Source organism: Vulpes vulpes, chromosome 14 (assembly GCF_048418805.1).
Source record: "Vulpes vulpes isolate BD-2025 chromosome 14, VulVul3, whole genome shotgun sequence".
In the NCBI taxonomy this organism is placed as follows: domain Eukaryota; kingdom Metazoa; phylum Chordata; class Mammalia; order Carnivora; family Canidae; genus Vulpes; species Vulpes vulpes.
Window position 1 is genome coordinate 117,584,391 of NC_132793.1, and position 17,054 is coordinate 117,601,444.

The 17,054-nt window shown below is 49.4% G+C and overlaps 1 protein-coding gene across 10 annotated transcripts in view; it reads left to right on the forward strand.

Moving 5' to 3' along the window:
- SLC2A9 (solute carrier family 2 member 9) overlaps positions 1-17,054 on the forward strand; it is a 226,976-nt gene that overhangs the window by 109,027 nt on the left and 100,895 nt on the right. For all 10 annotated transcript variants that reach the window (XM_072737784.1, XM_072737785.1, XM_025998312.2 and 7 more), the window contains one exon: positions 14,089-14,221. In XM_072737784.1, coding sequence (XP_072593885.1) covers positions 14,089-14,221 — 133 coding nt within the window. The remainder of the gene's footprint in view (positions 1-14,088; positions 14,222-17,054) is intronic.

Sequence of the window (17,054 nt, forward strand, 5' to 3'; positions counted from 1 at the left end):
GAGGGCCCAGAGCCTGGGAAATGCCCCAGCTTGGAACTCATGAAGTTGTAGATTTCCTACCTTTGCTACTTTCTAGCTGCATAACGTGGACAAGTTCCTGCTGTTCTTTGAGTCTCACTTTATGTATCTGTAAAGTGGGCACAGTAACGCATACTCAGTGGGTTAATGTAATCATTGAAAGATGCGCTGTAAAGTGCTTAGCGCTGTATTCTATTATAGTTGGCATCTGGCAAAGTAATGGATCCTGTGTCCACCACATGAAACATAAATTCCTCAGTCTGGCATTCAAGGCCCCTGCATTCGGGCCCAATGTCCAGTCCTAAAACACCTAACCTCTAGCACCATCCCACCAGCCTTACTTTTCTGAATGCCCCTTCTGCTGTTCCGCCATCTCATGATCCTCCTGCCTTCCCCTCTGCCTGGTACCATTTTATTCTCTCTTACCTCTTTCAATCCACGTCACTTAACCTTTAAGAAAGGCCCAGCTCCAGCAGTCATAAACTCAGAAAGGGAATATAAGTTAACAGCCTTTCTGAAAATAGAAAGGAGAAGCTAAACACCACTTGAGCTTGGCCCGATGCTCCTGACAAAAGCTTTTCACTCGCTCTGTTGAATTCCCATAATAGCGTCTTCTGGGCCTTCTGTTTGATAGGGCAACATTGGGACGTGCCCTTTCTTATTGCTTCCCTCTGACTTCACATTGACTGTAATCCCTTCAGGGGCTGAGGCTCTCTGTTTCGGATTTACCTTTCTCTCCCTGCACTGCCTGGTGTGGAGTAGGCATCTCTGATATTGTTGACTAAGGAAGCATTTCATTGGGGAGGCTAAGCAGCCTCTTTCATTAGCTAATTCGATGGAGGGCACTCTCAGGGGCTAGTGAAGGTAGAACTTGTTTTCCAGGCGTGAGAGCCTATTCTGTTTCTTCCGTGCCAGTCTGTGCAGTGTCATGGAGGCTGAGAGACTTGGTAGGCAGAGGGCCCCCGGGAGACGCAAACCCAGACACTGTACTTCCATAATTAGATGAGGCAGATGTTGCTTCTAGCAGATTCCAAATCCTAATATTGGAACAATAAGACTCCTCTCACATGTAACTTGACCTCTGAGCTTCTCAAACCGCCCTCACTGATAACGATTCTCTTCTATGCTTTGAACACCGAGGAGAGACTATCACCCTGTTAGCCTGGCTTCCTGCCCAAGAGAGCTTGGTGTTGAAAATAACAGTGATTTGAAGGAAATCATCCTGCCTCATCTTGTGTATGTGCGCACGTGCACACACCCCATCCAGCTGTCACTAAGACCTGGTGATGACTCAGTACCTCCCCGAGACCAGAACATTCGGGTTGCTCAGGCCCAAGCCAGTTCCCATTATATGGCTGAATCAGAGCAAAGGAAAGTGAACCTACAGACCGGGGATTCACCACCCAGAGTCTCAAATGCTAGGCTGATAAAATACCCTAAGGGAAGTCTGTAGTATACATATCATAGTGGGAGACGGAGGCTCCAATAGCACCCAACCTCTGCTTGAATGTGTCTAGTAACAAAGCTTTCACTACTTTTAGAGCAGTGGTTTGTAGGAGGAGGTGGTATGCATCAGAGTGGCCTATGATACTTATTTTAAAAAGTTAGACCTGAGCCCTCACTAAGACCTCCTGAATTAGAATCCTTAGGGAATGTCTGATGGACTTGGAAAGGTTAATACCTACCCACACACATTTGGAACCATTGAGAAATGGAGGTCGGACCTGTTGTGCATTGGGATTCAACACAAGGTCTGGCTACAAGAGCAGTAAGCCAGCCTGCCATTCTCCTCAAGGGAGCAGGGGGTCTGCAGAGTCAACACACACTCACCTAGGGGTGCAGCTAAATCCTCATCTAGGGGATACTCCGTGCCATACTCCGTGCACATATCAGCCCTTACTAGATTAGCCCACCAGCCACTGTGGACCAATGGCTGCCACCGAAAAACCTAGTAACCTCACTGTTGTGGGGATAAGTAAGGGATGGGGCAGAAGGACAGGAGTATGTAGGCAAAGTCCCTCTTCATGCAGCCCAGAACACGCCAAGTCTGTCCTCCCCATTCCACCCCCACCAGATAAAACACAACAACCACCACAACAGGAAACATTAAAAAAGAAATAGACGTGGGGCACCTGGGTGGCTCAATGGTTGAGCACCTGCCTTTGGCTCAGGGCCTGATCCTGGAGTCCTGGGCTCAAGTCCCACATTGGGCTCCCTACAGGGAGCTTGCTTCTCCCTCTGCCTATGTCTCTGCCTCTCTCCCTGTGTCTCTCATGAATAAAATAAAATCTTAAAAAAAAAAGAAATAGACGTTACATGGACATGGGCTCCAACATCACCCACTCACTGGCAGACCCGGGGGTGTCCTCAGGTGCTACTCTCTGTCCTACTCAGAAAGTGATGACGGGGGGACAGCTATGAGAATAGTCAAGCTTGGGTGGTCAGGGAAGGCTTCTTTGAGAGGTGGCATTGAAGGTGACTGGTCAGAAGGACCAAGCTTACAAAGATGGGGAAGAGGTCAAGGCCAAAGGATGGCAAAGACAGGAATGAGTGTGGCAGGTTTAGGAAGAGAAAACATGGCTGGGGACTGGAGTGAACAGCAAGGGTGGTGTGAGACAGAGGTCAAAGAAGCAGACAAGGGCCAGATACAGAGAGAAAAATGGCTTGAAAACTTTTGTTTTCAAAAAGCAAAAACAAAAAATCTTTTGCTTCCATCCATGATTAACCCTCCTATGCCTAAACCACCAAGAGACAGACGAAATATATGAAACAATGGTTTTTAAGATTGGATGGCAGTCAGAGCAAGCTAGCAGTCCTGAGAGAAGGGAAACACGTGCCCCAGCAGCAGGATCGGGGCAGCGGGAAATGCTGGGGGGGAAGGAGCTACAGAGGGAAGGAGACAGAGAGAGTCAGCTCTGGATATCAGCAAGACACAAATACAAAAACAGCAGGAAATCTATTGCGTCAAAAATCATGCCATGGCATCACTCAGAGTATATATTTAGAAGCTGGTATGTCTAGAAGGAACAACAGAGCTGGCCTAGTCAATCTTCTCAGCAGGCTGATGGGGGAACGGTGGGAATGACTTACTCAAAGACACAGCACGGACTGGCAGCAGTAGTGACAGTCACCGTGATTCTGTCAGTCGCTGGAACAGCACCAACTCCGTGACAGACACATTCTAGGCACTTTGCACCTACTGACCTGAGTCATCACAACAACCCTGCCGAGTAAGTACATTTGATTGGCATCACACCCATTTTGCAGATGAGGAAACTGAGGCACAGAGAATTTAAGTAACTTACCCAGGGTCTCTCTGCCGACGAGCAGCAGAACTGGGACAAGAATGCAGGTGTCCTCAATCAGTAACCCGCGGCCTTCCCAGGGGATTCAGGAGCTCTGGCTCAGGGCAGCCAGCCCCCCTCAGCCTGAGACTCCCCAGCCCCACACCAAGGCTCTACACCCCAGCCCTGCAGGTGCTCTCACATGCGGTCAATGCATTTGCTGCCAGCCAGTGATCTCCGATATAATCAGCTTCTTGGCCAAGCTGAACTCCAACAAGAAAAGCAGGCCCAAAGAAAACATGAACCCAGTGCCACATCAAAGGGGCTGTAACAGAGGCACATGCCAATGGAGTGTCAATGAGAGGTCCTTTAATTCTGCGGGTATCAGGGCAGGCCCACAGGGAAGTTTGCAAGAGGAAGCAAGAATTTGCCAGGCAGGCCAGAAGAAGTCAGAGGGCTTCCATGCAAAGGTAGCAGCTTGTGCAAAGGCTCAGAGGTGTCAGAGAACAGGAGCTCTCTGAGACAGCCTGGGCCCTCTGGGGATGGGAAGGGGCAGGGAAGGAGCTGAGGCTGCAGTGGTGGCCACATGGAGTGCCTTGAGTGCCAAGCTAAACAGTGTGAACCTTATTCTGGTAGTTTCTTTCCATGACAAGGTGTGGCCTCTCCTGAGACACCTAGACACAAGCTGTGCTACACAGCACCTGGCAGGCTTCACTGGCCCAACCAGCCTTTTCTCTCAGGTACCTCCACCCACCTGCTTGCTTGAGTCACATAGAAGTAGGGACGCCCCTGTGCTGAGTGGCTGGTGATAAGCAACAGTGCCGGAATATAGCCCTTGGTTTGAAATCTCTGCACTTTCTTTGGCTGTGATCTTCTAACATTTAATATATTTGAAAGATCAGGGGAAAGGGTGAGGCTCTGAGAAGACCCTTCGATAAAAAACAACAATACCAAGTGGAGCCTCTGCTCACCGGAGTGTGGCAGATACCCAATGGGCTGGGACGTGTTGACCACAGCTTTATGAATAGGGGGCATGTGGCAGGTAAGAAAGCTGTGGCTGAGATTCCTTGGGAAGAGCCTAGTGCAGGCCTTCCCACCTACTACCCTGTTTCTCCTGTTACTGTCCTCAGACCTGCCCCATCCTTCCGGACATGGGCATGGACAGAGTGAAGATGATGTGAATGAGTTAAGGAAAGGAGATACCAGCCTCACTCTGGAAGTCCAGCTTCACACCTTATGTGTGCTAAAAGTCAAGGGCACTCAGAGGCAGGGGGAATGGGACTGTGCACTTTGATGCAGCCTAGCATCTCACAGATGAGGAGACAGCACCCTGAGACAGAGGGGTGCCATGCTCCTTCTCAGTGGGCTTAGCAAAGGGCCACCACGGCTGTCTGTGTCTGGGGTAGGAGTACCGGGTAGCCAGCAGAGGCCCCAGGAGCAAGAAAGCATCCACAGAAGGGAGGCAGTGGCTGGTAAAATTCAGTGGGGGTCACTGGGAGCAGGTGTGCTGGCCCTCAACTCCTAGACTTCCTGTGTGGGTCTGAGACATGAGTTCCATATACTTGAGTATATGACTCCAAGTCATAGGCTAACTTTAACCCACTCCTCTATTAGGGTGGGCAGCAGGTCTAACCTTTGATTAGGATGGGCCACCTACATTGGCTCAGGACCATAGCAAAGGGAAGAAAGAACCAGCACCTATTGGCTCTCACCTACATACCAGGCTCATGCTTAGGATATCACCTCATCACCTGTATTACCCTCATAGCAACCCTGCAAAATAAGTGTTCATCACCATCCTCATTTTCTTGCTGAGACAACTGTGATTCCAGAAAGAGTAAGTCATTTGCTCAAAACCCCAGAGCTTGTAAGGAGAAGAACCAGAATTTTAACTTGGGTCTAACTCCAGAGCTGAATGGAGCTATGGAAGGGAGAGGATGGCATCCAAGGTCACAGAAACCTTGGTAGCCTGGGCTGGTCCCTAGCCCTTAATAATCATGCCTCACACCATACATATGCCCCAATTTGAGGTCATCAACAGGAAAGGTGCAATTCACATGGGTGTCCTTATGCTTTTAAAGCCTTAGAACAAACCATATTTGTCTTCCTTTCTTGAGTTTCACTTGGAGGACCTAGCTGATGGTAGATGACCCACAATGAGGGAGGTGGAGGGAGTGCCAGACAAAACCATGGTGTGAATGGGTCTGAACAACGAGACCCAAAAACCAGGATGACTCAGCTAGAACACAGAAGGCTGACAAAGGGATTAATAATGGGATTCAAGTGCAAGGAGCTTTATTTAGAAAAGAATGAGGCTACCTAATTCCCTGGGAAAGAGAAGGGTGATCTCTATAAACGTAAAGTCCGGGAAGTTGGGTCGGCCTCAGCAAAGTGCAGCCAAGGAGTCCCCTGTCGGTCCATGATGCTAGTGTGGGAGTTAAGAGTGCCCCGTGCTGGGGTTGGTCCCTATTCAGCCATTTAGAACATCCGTGACTGTGAATGCATTATTATATTCTCCGTGCCTCAGTTTCCTCAACTGTAAAATTCAGATGAAGGCAGGGGGTATTGTGAGGATGAAACTGAGTGACTGTATATGAAGCACCCAGCAAATTAGAATGTGCTTGGTGCTAGTCTCTTACTGTAGGTTGGCCCGGGAAGGTACTCTGCAGGTCAGCAACCTTTAAAACTTGCGTGGATTTCTCTCTCCCAAATGGAGAAGGGACAGTCTTGATTTTATGGAAGATTTTGCTGCACGATCAACTGGTCTCTCCCCTCGGTATTCTTATCAGTAAAACAGGAATAATAGCTTCTGACCTTACTTTTGCATAAGATTGCTTGAAAACTAAGCAAGGCACAGGACAACGAAACCCTTTGAAAAGCAGAAAAATGTTGTAGGAAAGGGGGTGAGGATGTCTTAAAAAGCAACTATGGGTCACTACTCAGGTGCTTCCCTCACATCTAGAACTCACAGAAGCTTATTGAGAGGCAAGTGTTATGCCCTTGGAAGGTACTATTAGTGTTATTTTTCACACAGGAAAAGGCAAAAGTACTCCTAAAGCCAACGTTCTGGAGATCCCGGTTATTGTTCTGTTGAAATAAAATCAGAACCTGAATATATACAAAAATAGCAATTCTACAACAATGTGTTTGCTATGGTGAATTGAACAGTAGTAGCAGCTGGATTGTGCTCTGTAGGGTTGAGTAGTATCAATTTATGCATGATCTAGAGTGGAAGGGTGACAGATAGACCATCGGGGAGGCAGTGTAGACACAGTGGGGTGCAGGATCCCCACCCAGAGCTCTGTAAAGTTGAGGCCAGCAGGGTCCCTCTCTGAAAGGTGCTTATGTGGACGGCAAGGTCAAGGGATTCTATGCATATTTGTTGGCCAATGCTGATTCCCATGTAGACCCAGCTCAAAAAGGGAGGGTGTACACACGTTTCACCCAGCATGCCTCTGAAGGTGAGCTCATTTCCATACTGTTTTTCCTTATGGAATGGCTGATGCCTGCACCAATATAGATGTTTTGGTCATAGCCAGAGCCATTGGAGCTGAGCTTGAGTGATCTCTGATGAGTTCTGTTTAGGAACCTCCATGGAGAAGCTGGACTGGTTGCACCTGATATAATCTGCGTGGAACTTCTCTATTCACCTAGCTGCTGCTGGAATGGCATGATGTCAGGAATAATGTCATGGAAGGGGCCCTGTACAGGAATCAGAAGAGCTAGGCTCTCATTCAGCTGCACCCCCCATTTTCCCACATGACCTTGCATGAGTTGCTTGACATTTCTGGCCCTCAGTTTTTTTGGGTTTTTTTCCTTCCTTCCTTCCTTCCTTCCTTCCTTCCTTCCTTCCTTCCTTCCTTCCTTCCTTCCTTTCTTTTTTGATTTGAATTTTTAAAAAGATTTTATCTATTTATTTGAGAGAGAGAGCACGCATAAGCAGGGGGAGGAGCAGAGGGAGAGGAAGCAGATTCCCTACCAAGCATAGAGCCAGACTCAGGGCTTGATCCCAGGACCCCAAGACCGTGACCTGAACCAAAGGCAGACGTTTAACAGTCTGAGCCCCATGGGCCTCGGTTTTCTCTTTTATAGACTGGAAATTGTAATAATATCTCAGAGGGGAATATTATTTATGGTATTTCAGCCCTTTAATAGGATACCACTTGGGAAGTTAGAGCATTAAAAAAAAATACAGTACTTTAAAAGCAAGGGTATGTTATTTCATGGTTCCATCTCTAGCAGCAGCATTGGTGACGTGTCCCATTCATCTTACCCAACATGCACTCAGTCAGCAAGCTTTAATTGGACACCTGCCATCCGCCAGGCGCTGGGCCGAAACATGAAAACACATGGCAGGGAAATGGCCCCAAAGAGCTCAGACTAGTCAGAGAGACACTCCCAGAAAGAAATCCGTTGCTACACGAGGTAACGAGTGCTTTAATGGAAGTCTGTAACTGGTGGAGATGTTATCCATGAGTAGGAATGCTAAACTTGGAAAGGTAGATAGGTGCTGTTTAGGGAGGGGCCAGGCATTTCCTGGAAAGAACGTGGCTAATGCAAGGGCGTGGCATCAGCCCGTGGAGGCAGGGAGGCAAATGGATGGGCAGGACCAGAGTGGAGGCTCCTGGGCCATTGTTCACCTTGCAGAGAGGCTGGCATTGTAGAAGGGTTCTGATAAGATAGGGCTGTATACTCCTGCCTAAGAGATTTGGACTTGATCCTCAGGGCAGTGAGAAGCCCCTGAAAGGTCTTGGAGAAGTAATTTAGAATACCACATCCACCCTCCGGAAGGATCACTCAGGCTGTGAGGGATGGAACAGAATGGGGAGGATTTGGGGACATTGGAGATGTCGCTGTAGGAATCCAGGCAAACGGTGGGAAGAAGGCCCCCTAGATCCAGGGCTAGCAAGAGAGAAAGAGAGGAGATGCATGAGAGAAAGACTGAGAAACAGCCAGCGGGGCCATAGCAGGGCAGGCGGCCAGTCAGGTGGCAGTGGGAGGGCTGAGGGTCAGTGGCAGGCATGGAGACACTACGTTTCTGAATGGGGTTGCTGGACAGGTGGTGATCAAGGGACAGGCCTGGGTTGGCTGGGAGATGAGAGACGCAGTGCTCCGATGTGGAACCAAAAGTTATTAGTAGGGCTGCTGCCAGGCAACTGGAATTGAGAGGAGCCCTGGGCAGAGATGAGGGGTAGACATGGACATTTGGAGGCGTGGGTCTGCAGGTGTGTCCTCGGTCGGGTTTCCCAGCAACAAGACCCTGGGATGGAGAATGGTGAGCAGGAAGTGGATTGGGAAGTGGGCTTAACTCAATACCTGTCAAGGAGTAAGGGAAGTAACACTCAGCAAAGGGGTAGGGGAGCTGCCCTCAGTCATATGGAGATCTTGGCCCAGCTCTGGATTGGGAGGGCCCCTCCAATTTTCCCATTTTCAGACAGGAGGAGGAGAGGCAGGCCTCTGTGCCCTCACATCAGCCAGCCCCTGGGTGCAGGTGGGCAGTCTTGGTGGAAAAAGCATCCTCTAAGAGTGCTCTAAGAGTCTCCTTGGGGAGACCCAGCTGTGGTCCCACATTCAACAAACACTCCTGGCAGCTGGAGGATGAGCCCCTCAGTTCTGGGTCCTGCACCACCAGGTACTGCAGGTGGAGAGGAAGCCCTAGGCTCTCATTGCCACTGGAGCCACCTGGAGATATGAGCAACCTGACACCCAGGCCACGCTCCCAGACCAGAAAACTCAGATCTCTAAGTGGGAGAGACAGTACACACCAGCAGTTTTTAAAACTCTCTGAGCAATTCCAATGTGCAGCTGAATTTAAGACCCTCGGCCCTGAGGGAAGTGCTGGAGATAAACAGAAAGAAAATTGGGCTCACATCCCTGGGGTACTTGAGGGAGCTGGAGGAGAACTGGGAGAGTGGCCTGGAAGGCCAGGCCTGGGGTGCAGAGAGAAGTGGTTGCCCGCAGCAAGAACCTGCATTTGTCATGCCTCGGGAAGGGGTGGCCCAGCCATGCTTAAATGTACCTGGGATTGACTTTAATCAGGTGACAGGCATGGAGACACTGCTTTTGAAAGGAGTTTATTATTCACTGTTCCCAAGCCCAGAGCCAATGCCACCCCATGCAGGGCCACAGAGCAAGCACCAGGGTCTCTCAGGTAGCAGAAGGAGGGAGGGGAGAGCCTTTATTTTGGTTTCTGCATCAGTAGTGAGCCAGGGAGGGTAGACAAGCTTGGGCAAGTTTAGGACTTGCATAGTTGGACTGATTTCAGGTGGGTTCTGGGCTGTGGGGGCTGTCTAGCTATCTGGTACCTGACCTTCTGGGAACTGGGGCAGCGGGGTGGGAGGGTGAGGGGTAATATTGGCTTATGTGTGACAATTGGATAAAGGAGGTCACTGCAGGGGATGGGCTCTGGTTGGTTTGCATGTGAAAGACATGCTCTAGGGCAAGTTGTTGACTAGGACCAGCCTTAGCCATCCCTGGGAGGGGCAGTCTCTGCAGGATCAGTAAGGACCCCAGATGCCAAAGCACTGGAAAATGCAGAAAATTAAAAGCGTGATTAATAAGCCTGCTCTGTGGGCTGTCAGCTTGGAGATTGGAGATTTCAGTAGCAGTACAGGGCGTGACTTCCGTGACAGTACTCCGTAGCCTCGACCCTGGATTCCTTAGTGCTGCAGAGGACAGGAGCCTTTGGAAGAGATGCGGACTCCCGCATCCAAGAAACTCCACGTGGAGTGCTCAACACACATTTAGCTGTTACTATAATCAGGTCCTGAATATGATGAAATAGAAAAATGCTTCCTTCCGTCCCCCCATTGGCTTTGTGAGGTAGGCTTCCTTCCTCCCCTTCTTGCCTCAAGCAGCACCGAGCTGCTGGCCCTGGAGCCTGTCCTGTGGGTGGCGTGCGCACCTGCTGACCAGCATCCCCATCCCTGCCCTGCTTGTCTGGGGGAGGAGAGCACACTGCGATGTGTGCCCTAACAACCTGACGTGGGGTAAGACCAATGGTTCCAACTCTACTTAAGATTTTGTGCTGTCTCATCGCAGTCCAGGAGGATATGATTTATGGAAAGGCCTAGAGTCATCGACAGCTTGGGGAGAACGCAACTCCGAAGTCTATTTTAGAAAGGAAACCTTGCAGTTGCAAGAACAAGATAACTGAGTTCTTGTGCGACCCCCTCACCTTGCCTGAGAGGGAGTTGGAAATCATCTTGACCAACAAGATGATACATTTTTCTTTCCTCCCAAGTAAAATAAGCAGGTTTAAGAACTCTGACCTCACGCTCTGCCGCACACAGGAGGCTCTAACCGGCCTTGCAAAGGCTCATCTGAGATTGACTTTGCGTAGCACCTTGTGGTCCTGTGTTAGGCGAGAAATACATATTCTTTAAAACACACCTTCTGTTTTGAACAGCTCCTGAAAAGGAAAGTTAGAGGCTGTCCTCTGAGGTTGCCCAGGGGCCTGTGTGAAGGTGATCAGTGGGCACAACAGCCCCTTCCCATGCTTGTTCCTCCCAGAGACACTGTGCCAGGCATGGGCTCTGTCCTCAGGAGGCAAGAAGTCTACATGGTGTTACAAAATGCTGAGTCCTTGGCTCCATGTGGGACCAAATGCCCAGGAGCACTGTCAACGGCCACTGAGGATTCTTTGGCCTGAGGCAATGGAAGAAAGTCAGATCCCATGTCTGGTACCCTGGTGACCCCTCCCTGGTATCTGAGGCACCTGCGGTCAGGCTTCGTGGATCAGAACTCAGGTTCTCAGACCCAAGACCTGGTGTTCAGTCATGAATATCTGGAACCATATTGTGGCCTCAATGAGCCCCGTCACCTCTCTGTGCAGCAGTGAATATTTTTGAATATTCATGAATATCTGGAACCATATTGTGGCCTCAATGAGCCCTGTCACCTCTCTGTGCAGCAGTGAATATTTTTGAAACCTGAGTGTGATCGTGTTCTGTACCTCCGAGGGCTATGTGGAAATTCAAGAAGATTATCTATGTAATGGGCTTCTCATCACAGTTGATAATAAAAACCACTCTTTCCTGTTGAACACTTAGAGTTGCAGGGTCCTGTTGAGCTCTTGTTATATCCATTAACTCATGTAATACTCCTGACCCATGAACAGGTAGTAGTGTTACCCCATCTTACAGATGAGAAGACTAAGCATAAGCAGTTAGGTTGGCCAGAGAGAAGGGGGAAAAGAGGTAAAATTCAAATCCAGACAGCTGGGATTTCATAGGAAGCAAGTTCGTGAACTCCACTGTTGGCTAAGCTCAGCCCCTCCTGAGTAACGTGGCACCCAGGCTCTACTCTGGACATTCCTGCCATTCACCCTCTTCCATCCAGACACCATTAGCATCCTGAGTTAGGGGTCACCCACCCTGACATCAGTAGTACCCACTTTACTCCAGAAGTGGAGACCAGACCAGCCACCAGAGTGATGTCTTTGGGAAAGAGTCCACACGTCTTTGCATTTAAGACTTCACAATCACAGGCTGTACCACAGACTTGGCTGGTCATTAATAATAGAAATCCACTCTCTGTGCTCACTGATATCGTGACACCAGAAATGCTGGACCATAGATTCAAGGAAGTAGGTGTGCAGACCCTTCTACAGCTCCTGGTTGTCCTCAAGGACACGTCCAAGCTGCATGGAATGGCAGTAAAGCTGTGCATGACCAGCCTCCACGAGCATCCTCTGGCCCTACGTTCCCACTATGGTGGGTTGTTTCCCAGTGAACCTGAATGGATCAGGCCACAGTGCTACATGCTGTTCCATACTCCAGGACTGCCCTTCCAGTTTCTCTCCTCTTCCCAGCCTTTGGTAGCATTGAGGATCACCCCCCGGAAGCCCCCCAAAATCCTGTGGGAGGAGCTTGGCTTGATTCCCATCTGCACAACAACTGGCTGGCAGGCCTCAGCGTGGGCTTTTCTGTCTCCACACCTGGAACATGCAGCAACAGCTTTGGCCTCTCTGGCTGCCGGGAGGTGAAATAAACCAATTGTGTGACAACCTCACACTATGCTTGGCACATAGTAGGAGCTTAATTGGGTTAATTCCCTTGTCTTTCCCCAACCCACCCCCCAGCTTTCTGTTTTTGCTTTTACTGAGGCAGCAGGTAAACGCTAAGAAGAAACAAAATCAGCAACAACATACACACACCAAGTAGGCATCGCGAAAATCCCACTTGCATGTGAGTCATTTTTCTTTCTTGCTCGGTCTTAAAAAAAAGAAATGGAGCTGTAACTCATCTACCATAAAAGCCATCCTTCTAAGATTTTTAGTATATTCACAAAGCTGCATAATCATGGGTCTTTTCTAATCCCAAATATTGTCATCATCCCCAGAAAGGAAGCCCATTCCCGTGGGCAGTCACTGAGTCACTGTCCCTGAACCCGTTCCCTCCGCCCACCCCCCCACCCCCCCAGCAACCACTCTTCTGCCTTCCATCTTCTCCTGGTCTCTCACACGGAGTTCTCCACCCATCCCCAAGCTGGTGTTGGCCTGGCCAATTCCTCCCACGGCGGTGGGGACATCAAAGGAGCTTGTGAAAATAAATCATTATTATACAGAGAAAAGGGAGTAGGATTGAGGATCCCTTTACAATCAGGACCTGGTTGTTGGCCTTCTGTGAGCCAGTTGGCCCACTCCATGCTTCAGGGGTCTCTGCCTGCTGGAACCTCGTGCAATCTGGGAACTGGGAACCTACCAGTGTCTCTGGGCTCAAGGGCCTCCTTAGGGAGCTAGGCCTGGGACAACATGACAGTGAAGTTCTGCCCCTGGGGGTTCTCAGAACCTGACCTGAAGCCACCTGAGCCTTGGCCCAACAGCCAAGTGTGAAGTCTTTTCAGGTCTGAACGTGCCTCTTTGTGGGTCTCTATTCGCTTTCCGAGGAAATAGAACATGTCAAGAATTTAGCATTGAGCGTTTTGCTTTCTCCCCATCAGAACTGCCTCCTGTGGGCATTCTCTTCTTGCAGAGGCACAGTGAGAGCTTTGTTTGTAAACTTGGTTAAAAAAGAAAACAAGCAGCTCAGGAAGACTGCTGCTCAGGTCAGCATAGGAACAGCTCCGGCTGCATTGAGCTGCATTAAGACCACGGGGGCTGCGTGAGGTCATCCAAATGCCTCTTGAGTGGCCCAGGCTCACCTTCCCAGCCCTGGACAGAGAAGAATCCCCTGCCTAAGGGGCTAGCTATGCCCCAGCCCCACCACACCAACCCGCGGGAATCAGGGAAGCTACAGCCACTGCCTTTGTATGTCCTCAGACAAGACTACTATGGGTCAGGTCTTATGGGCCGCAGAGGCATCTGGGAGCTGGGACCAGCAGAAACAGTAGCTTCTTCCATGCATCTACTGTGTGCCAGGCCCCACAGCCCAAACACTATCCGATCGCACTCTCAGGACAGCCTGCGAAGTGGCTGTGGTTGTCCCCATCCACTGGTGAAGAGACAGAGATTTCCAGGGGCTGTGAGCGTGGTTTCCCCTAGGGCTTACCATGATGCCCCAGGGGTCATGGCATCAGCTGGTCCTGAGATCCCTGAGTGGCCTTGGGCCCCCTGAACCCCACAGGTGGCTCTGAGGACTGGCCAACCTCGTGCATGGAGAACGCCATACACGTGAGGCTGGTGCTAAACCTGTGTCCGGTCTTGTACTCAGCCTTTGTTGGTGGGAATCACGCTGGTGCAGTAGGGACTTCTGCAGAGGGCCAATGCTGTTTGGCCTAGGGGCCGAGCCCCAGCAGGAGGACTGAAGGCCACAACCATTCACTGGCTGCCTCTTTCTCCCTGCAGGAGAGCACCTGGCCATACCTGTTTGGAGTGATTGCTGTCCCTGCCTTGGTCCAGCTGGTGAGCCTGCCCTTCCTCCCTGAGAGCCCGCGCTTCCTGCTCTTTGAGAAGCATGACCAGGCAGGAGCCGAGAAAGGTAGGAGCCCATGGCCTTTCATATATAGCTCAAGCCTCTTCACGGGGGGCAGCACTGTAGGGCACGCTGGGAGCTGGGTTCATTCCTCTCTGCGGACACTGCACCAGGTGCCCCTGGACACCTGTGTTGCTTTATCTTCCCAACAGCCTGCAGTGGGCACACAGATCATACAGGGATCCTGGAAAAGCCAGGACAGAGCTGGATAAGACTCAGGTCTGCTCACATCTGGGCAGTGTCTCCCCATTGCCATGTCTCAGGTGGTCCCAACCACAAGACAATAGGAACCCAGTTACATAGCGGTTTAGGTCTATTTGGCTCTCTTCCCCACCTCTCTTCTTCACTTCCTGGTTCTGCTGTCCTAAGACTCATAAGGAAAGGAAACATGCAAGTGCAATATGAGCACCATAGCCTGCCAGCATGGGCTGGGCACCAGCAGCTCCATGAAGGAGACACAGAGCATGCCCATTTTACAGGAGAGAAACATGATGTGCACGATAGGGCTGGGGACTGGTTTTAGGTCACTTTCCTTAGATCCCCTGAATGATGAGGTGCCGGGTCAGATGCAGAGCATTCAGAATCAGAGGCATTCCTACAGGGCCCTGAAAAGGCAACCTATTTTGCCCAGACATAGACAACTGGAATGAACAATGCATCCTTCTTGTAAAAGGAGACAGCTGACAGCACCTCTGTTACGCATGAGGGGCTGGATGAACCAGTGCTGCTTTCACGTCCCCAGCTCTGCTGCCTGACCTTATTCTAACCTTCCTGAGCCTCGGGATCCTCATCCGTAGAAGGAATTAATATAACCCTCCCTCTGGGCTTGTTATGATGATTAAATTAGATGATACATATGAGGTTCATAGTAGCATTTGTTGTCATTATTCTGAGAACTCTGTCCATTTTCTTATCCATTCTGTCCTCTGGTGTACATTTCACTAATGTCCACATCTGAGAAAAAAAATTGAGAATTATATAGTCCTTAGTTTACTATAATTTGTGCAATGCGTTTTAAAATCCAAACAACCCAAGCATTTTCTGAATTAACAAATGGGATACTAATAATTGCATCTCTTTGCCTAGCAGGGTATGGTCAGGATCTATTTTCTCATTTACAGCATTCCTGTAAAATGTGGAATCAGATGACATTCTCATTACCTTCACTGTTTACACAAAAGAACTGAGTGAGGCTTACAGGGCTGAGGTGACCTGACCAAGGCTGTGGTTTTCGGTTTTTGGTTTCTGATGCCTTTATAAAGATAATGGGAACTGCAGATCTTTCTTTAGCGGAGTGCCCATGGTCACAAAATTTTCAAGAGCATGGCAGTAGGGGTGGGACTTGATCCTGTCCCCCTCCAGGGGATTCCCGTTAACAGCCCTCCCCCATCTTTTTTATTATTATTATTGGAGTTCAATTTGCCAACATATAACATAACACCCAGTGCTCATCCCTCCCCCATCTTACAGCTCTAAGTGTCAGGAGGAGGACTGGAACCAGATATTTTCCTCCCACCCTGCTCATGCACAGAGACACCAGTGGATCATGTTCCAGGGAACTTTCCACGGGACCCCTGGGGAGGCAAACCATCCAGAAGTCAGGCTGCTGAGAAGGAGGCTGGTTGTCAGATAGAGAAGGCTCTGGAGCAAAACTACTGTGGCTGAGAAAGAGCCAAAGGGAACTGAGTTCCAAAAGTAGCCAGATTATGGATCAGTGGAAGGTGGTGATTCCTCCAGTTCCATCCCTCCTGGCTTCATCAGCAAGAACTTGGGAAATGCATCAATTAAGCATGGTTGGAATGGGCAGGGCATGTAAATGCCTGAGAGTGAAAAAGGTTTATTTCACAGCACAGTAGGGAGTGAGAGAGAAGTCTAGTTATAAAAAATGATAAATATTACACGTGTGCTTTAGACAAAGAACAAAGATGTTGTTGGCCTTAGGTTGAAAGAGAATTTTGAAATTTGCATCTGTGCTAATAAAAGTGGAATTTCACTCCAGACGTTCAGCAAACAACAGATGTTTACTGTACTGGGCTCTCTGCCAGGTGGATGGGGAGAGAGGGGAGAGCAGGATAGCGTCCCAGCCCTCCAGGAGGTGAGGGCGAGGGTAGGAGAGATGGGCAAACTCGTGAATGGCACATCTGTGTTGAGAACTGTATCATTCTAAGTACCTCACATATATTAGACCATTAAAGCCTCCCAACCATGGAAAGTAGATCACATTATTATTCCCATTTTAAAACAAAAAACAAAAAAAAAAAAAAACAAGACAAGATAACTTGATCAAGGACACAAAGCTAACAAGTGGTGGCACTGGGATTTGAACATTGACAGTCTTGCTCTAGAACCTCTGGCATAAACAAAACACATTCTATTACCCAGCACTTACTTAGTTTGGCACTGTTGGAGATATGCCTTGTCTGATCTGTTGGTAATTTGGGGACAGAGGCCCTGCAGCTGTCAGCTATTGCTTATAATAATGCTGCCCATCAAACCACCTCAAAACTCACTGGCTTAAAACAGTAGTATTTATGATTCCCAAGTGTATGGGCCAGCAGTGAACTTCTGTTAATCTTGATAGGGCTCGCCCTTGCAATGCTTCTGGTCTTAGCAGAAGTTCTCTGGTGTGTCTGGTGGTCCGCTGACTGACCTAGGCTGGCCTCAACTCTGTTCCATGGGCTCATCTTCCAGTGGGCTGGCTCAGGCACATTCTCATGGTGAACTCAAGAGTTCCCAGAGAGGAAGTAGAAAACACAAGTGTTTTGAGTTTTTTTTAGGATTTTATTTATTTATTCTTGAGAGACACAGAGAGAGGGGCAGAGATACAGACAGAGGGAGA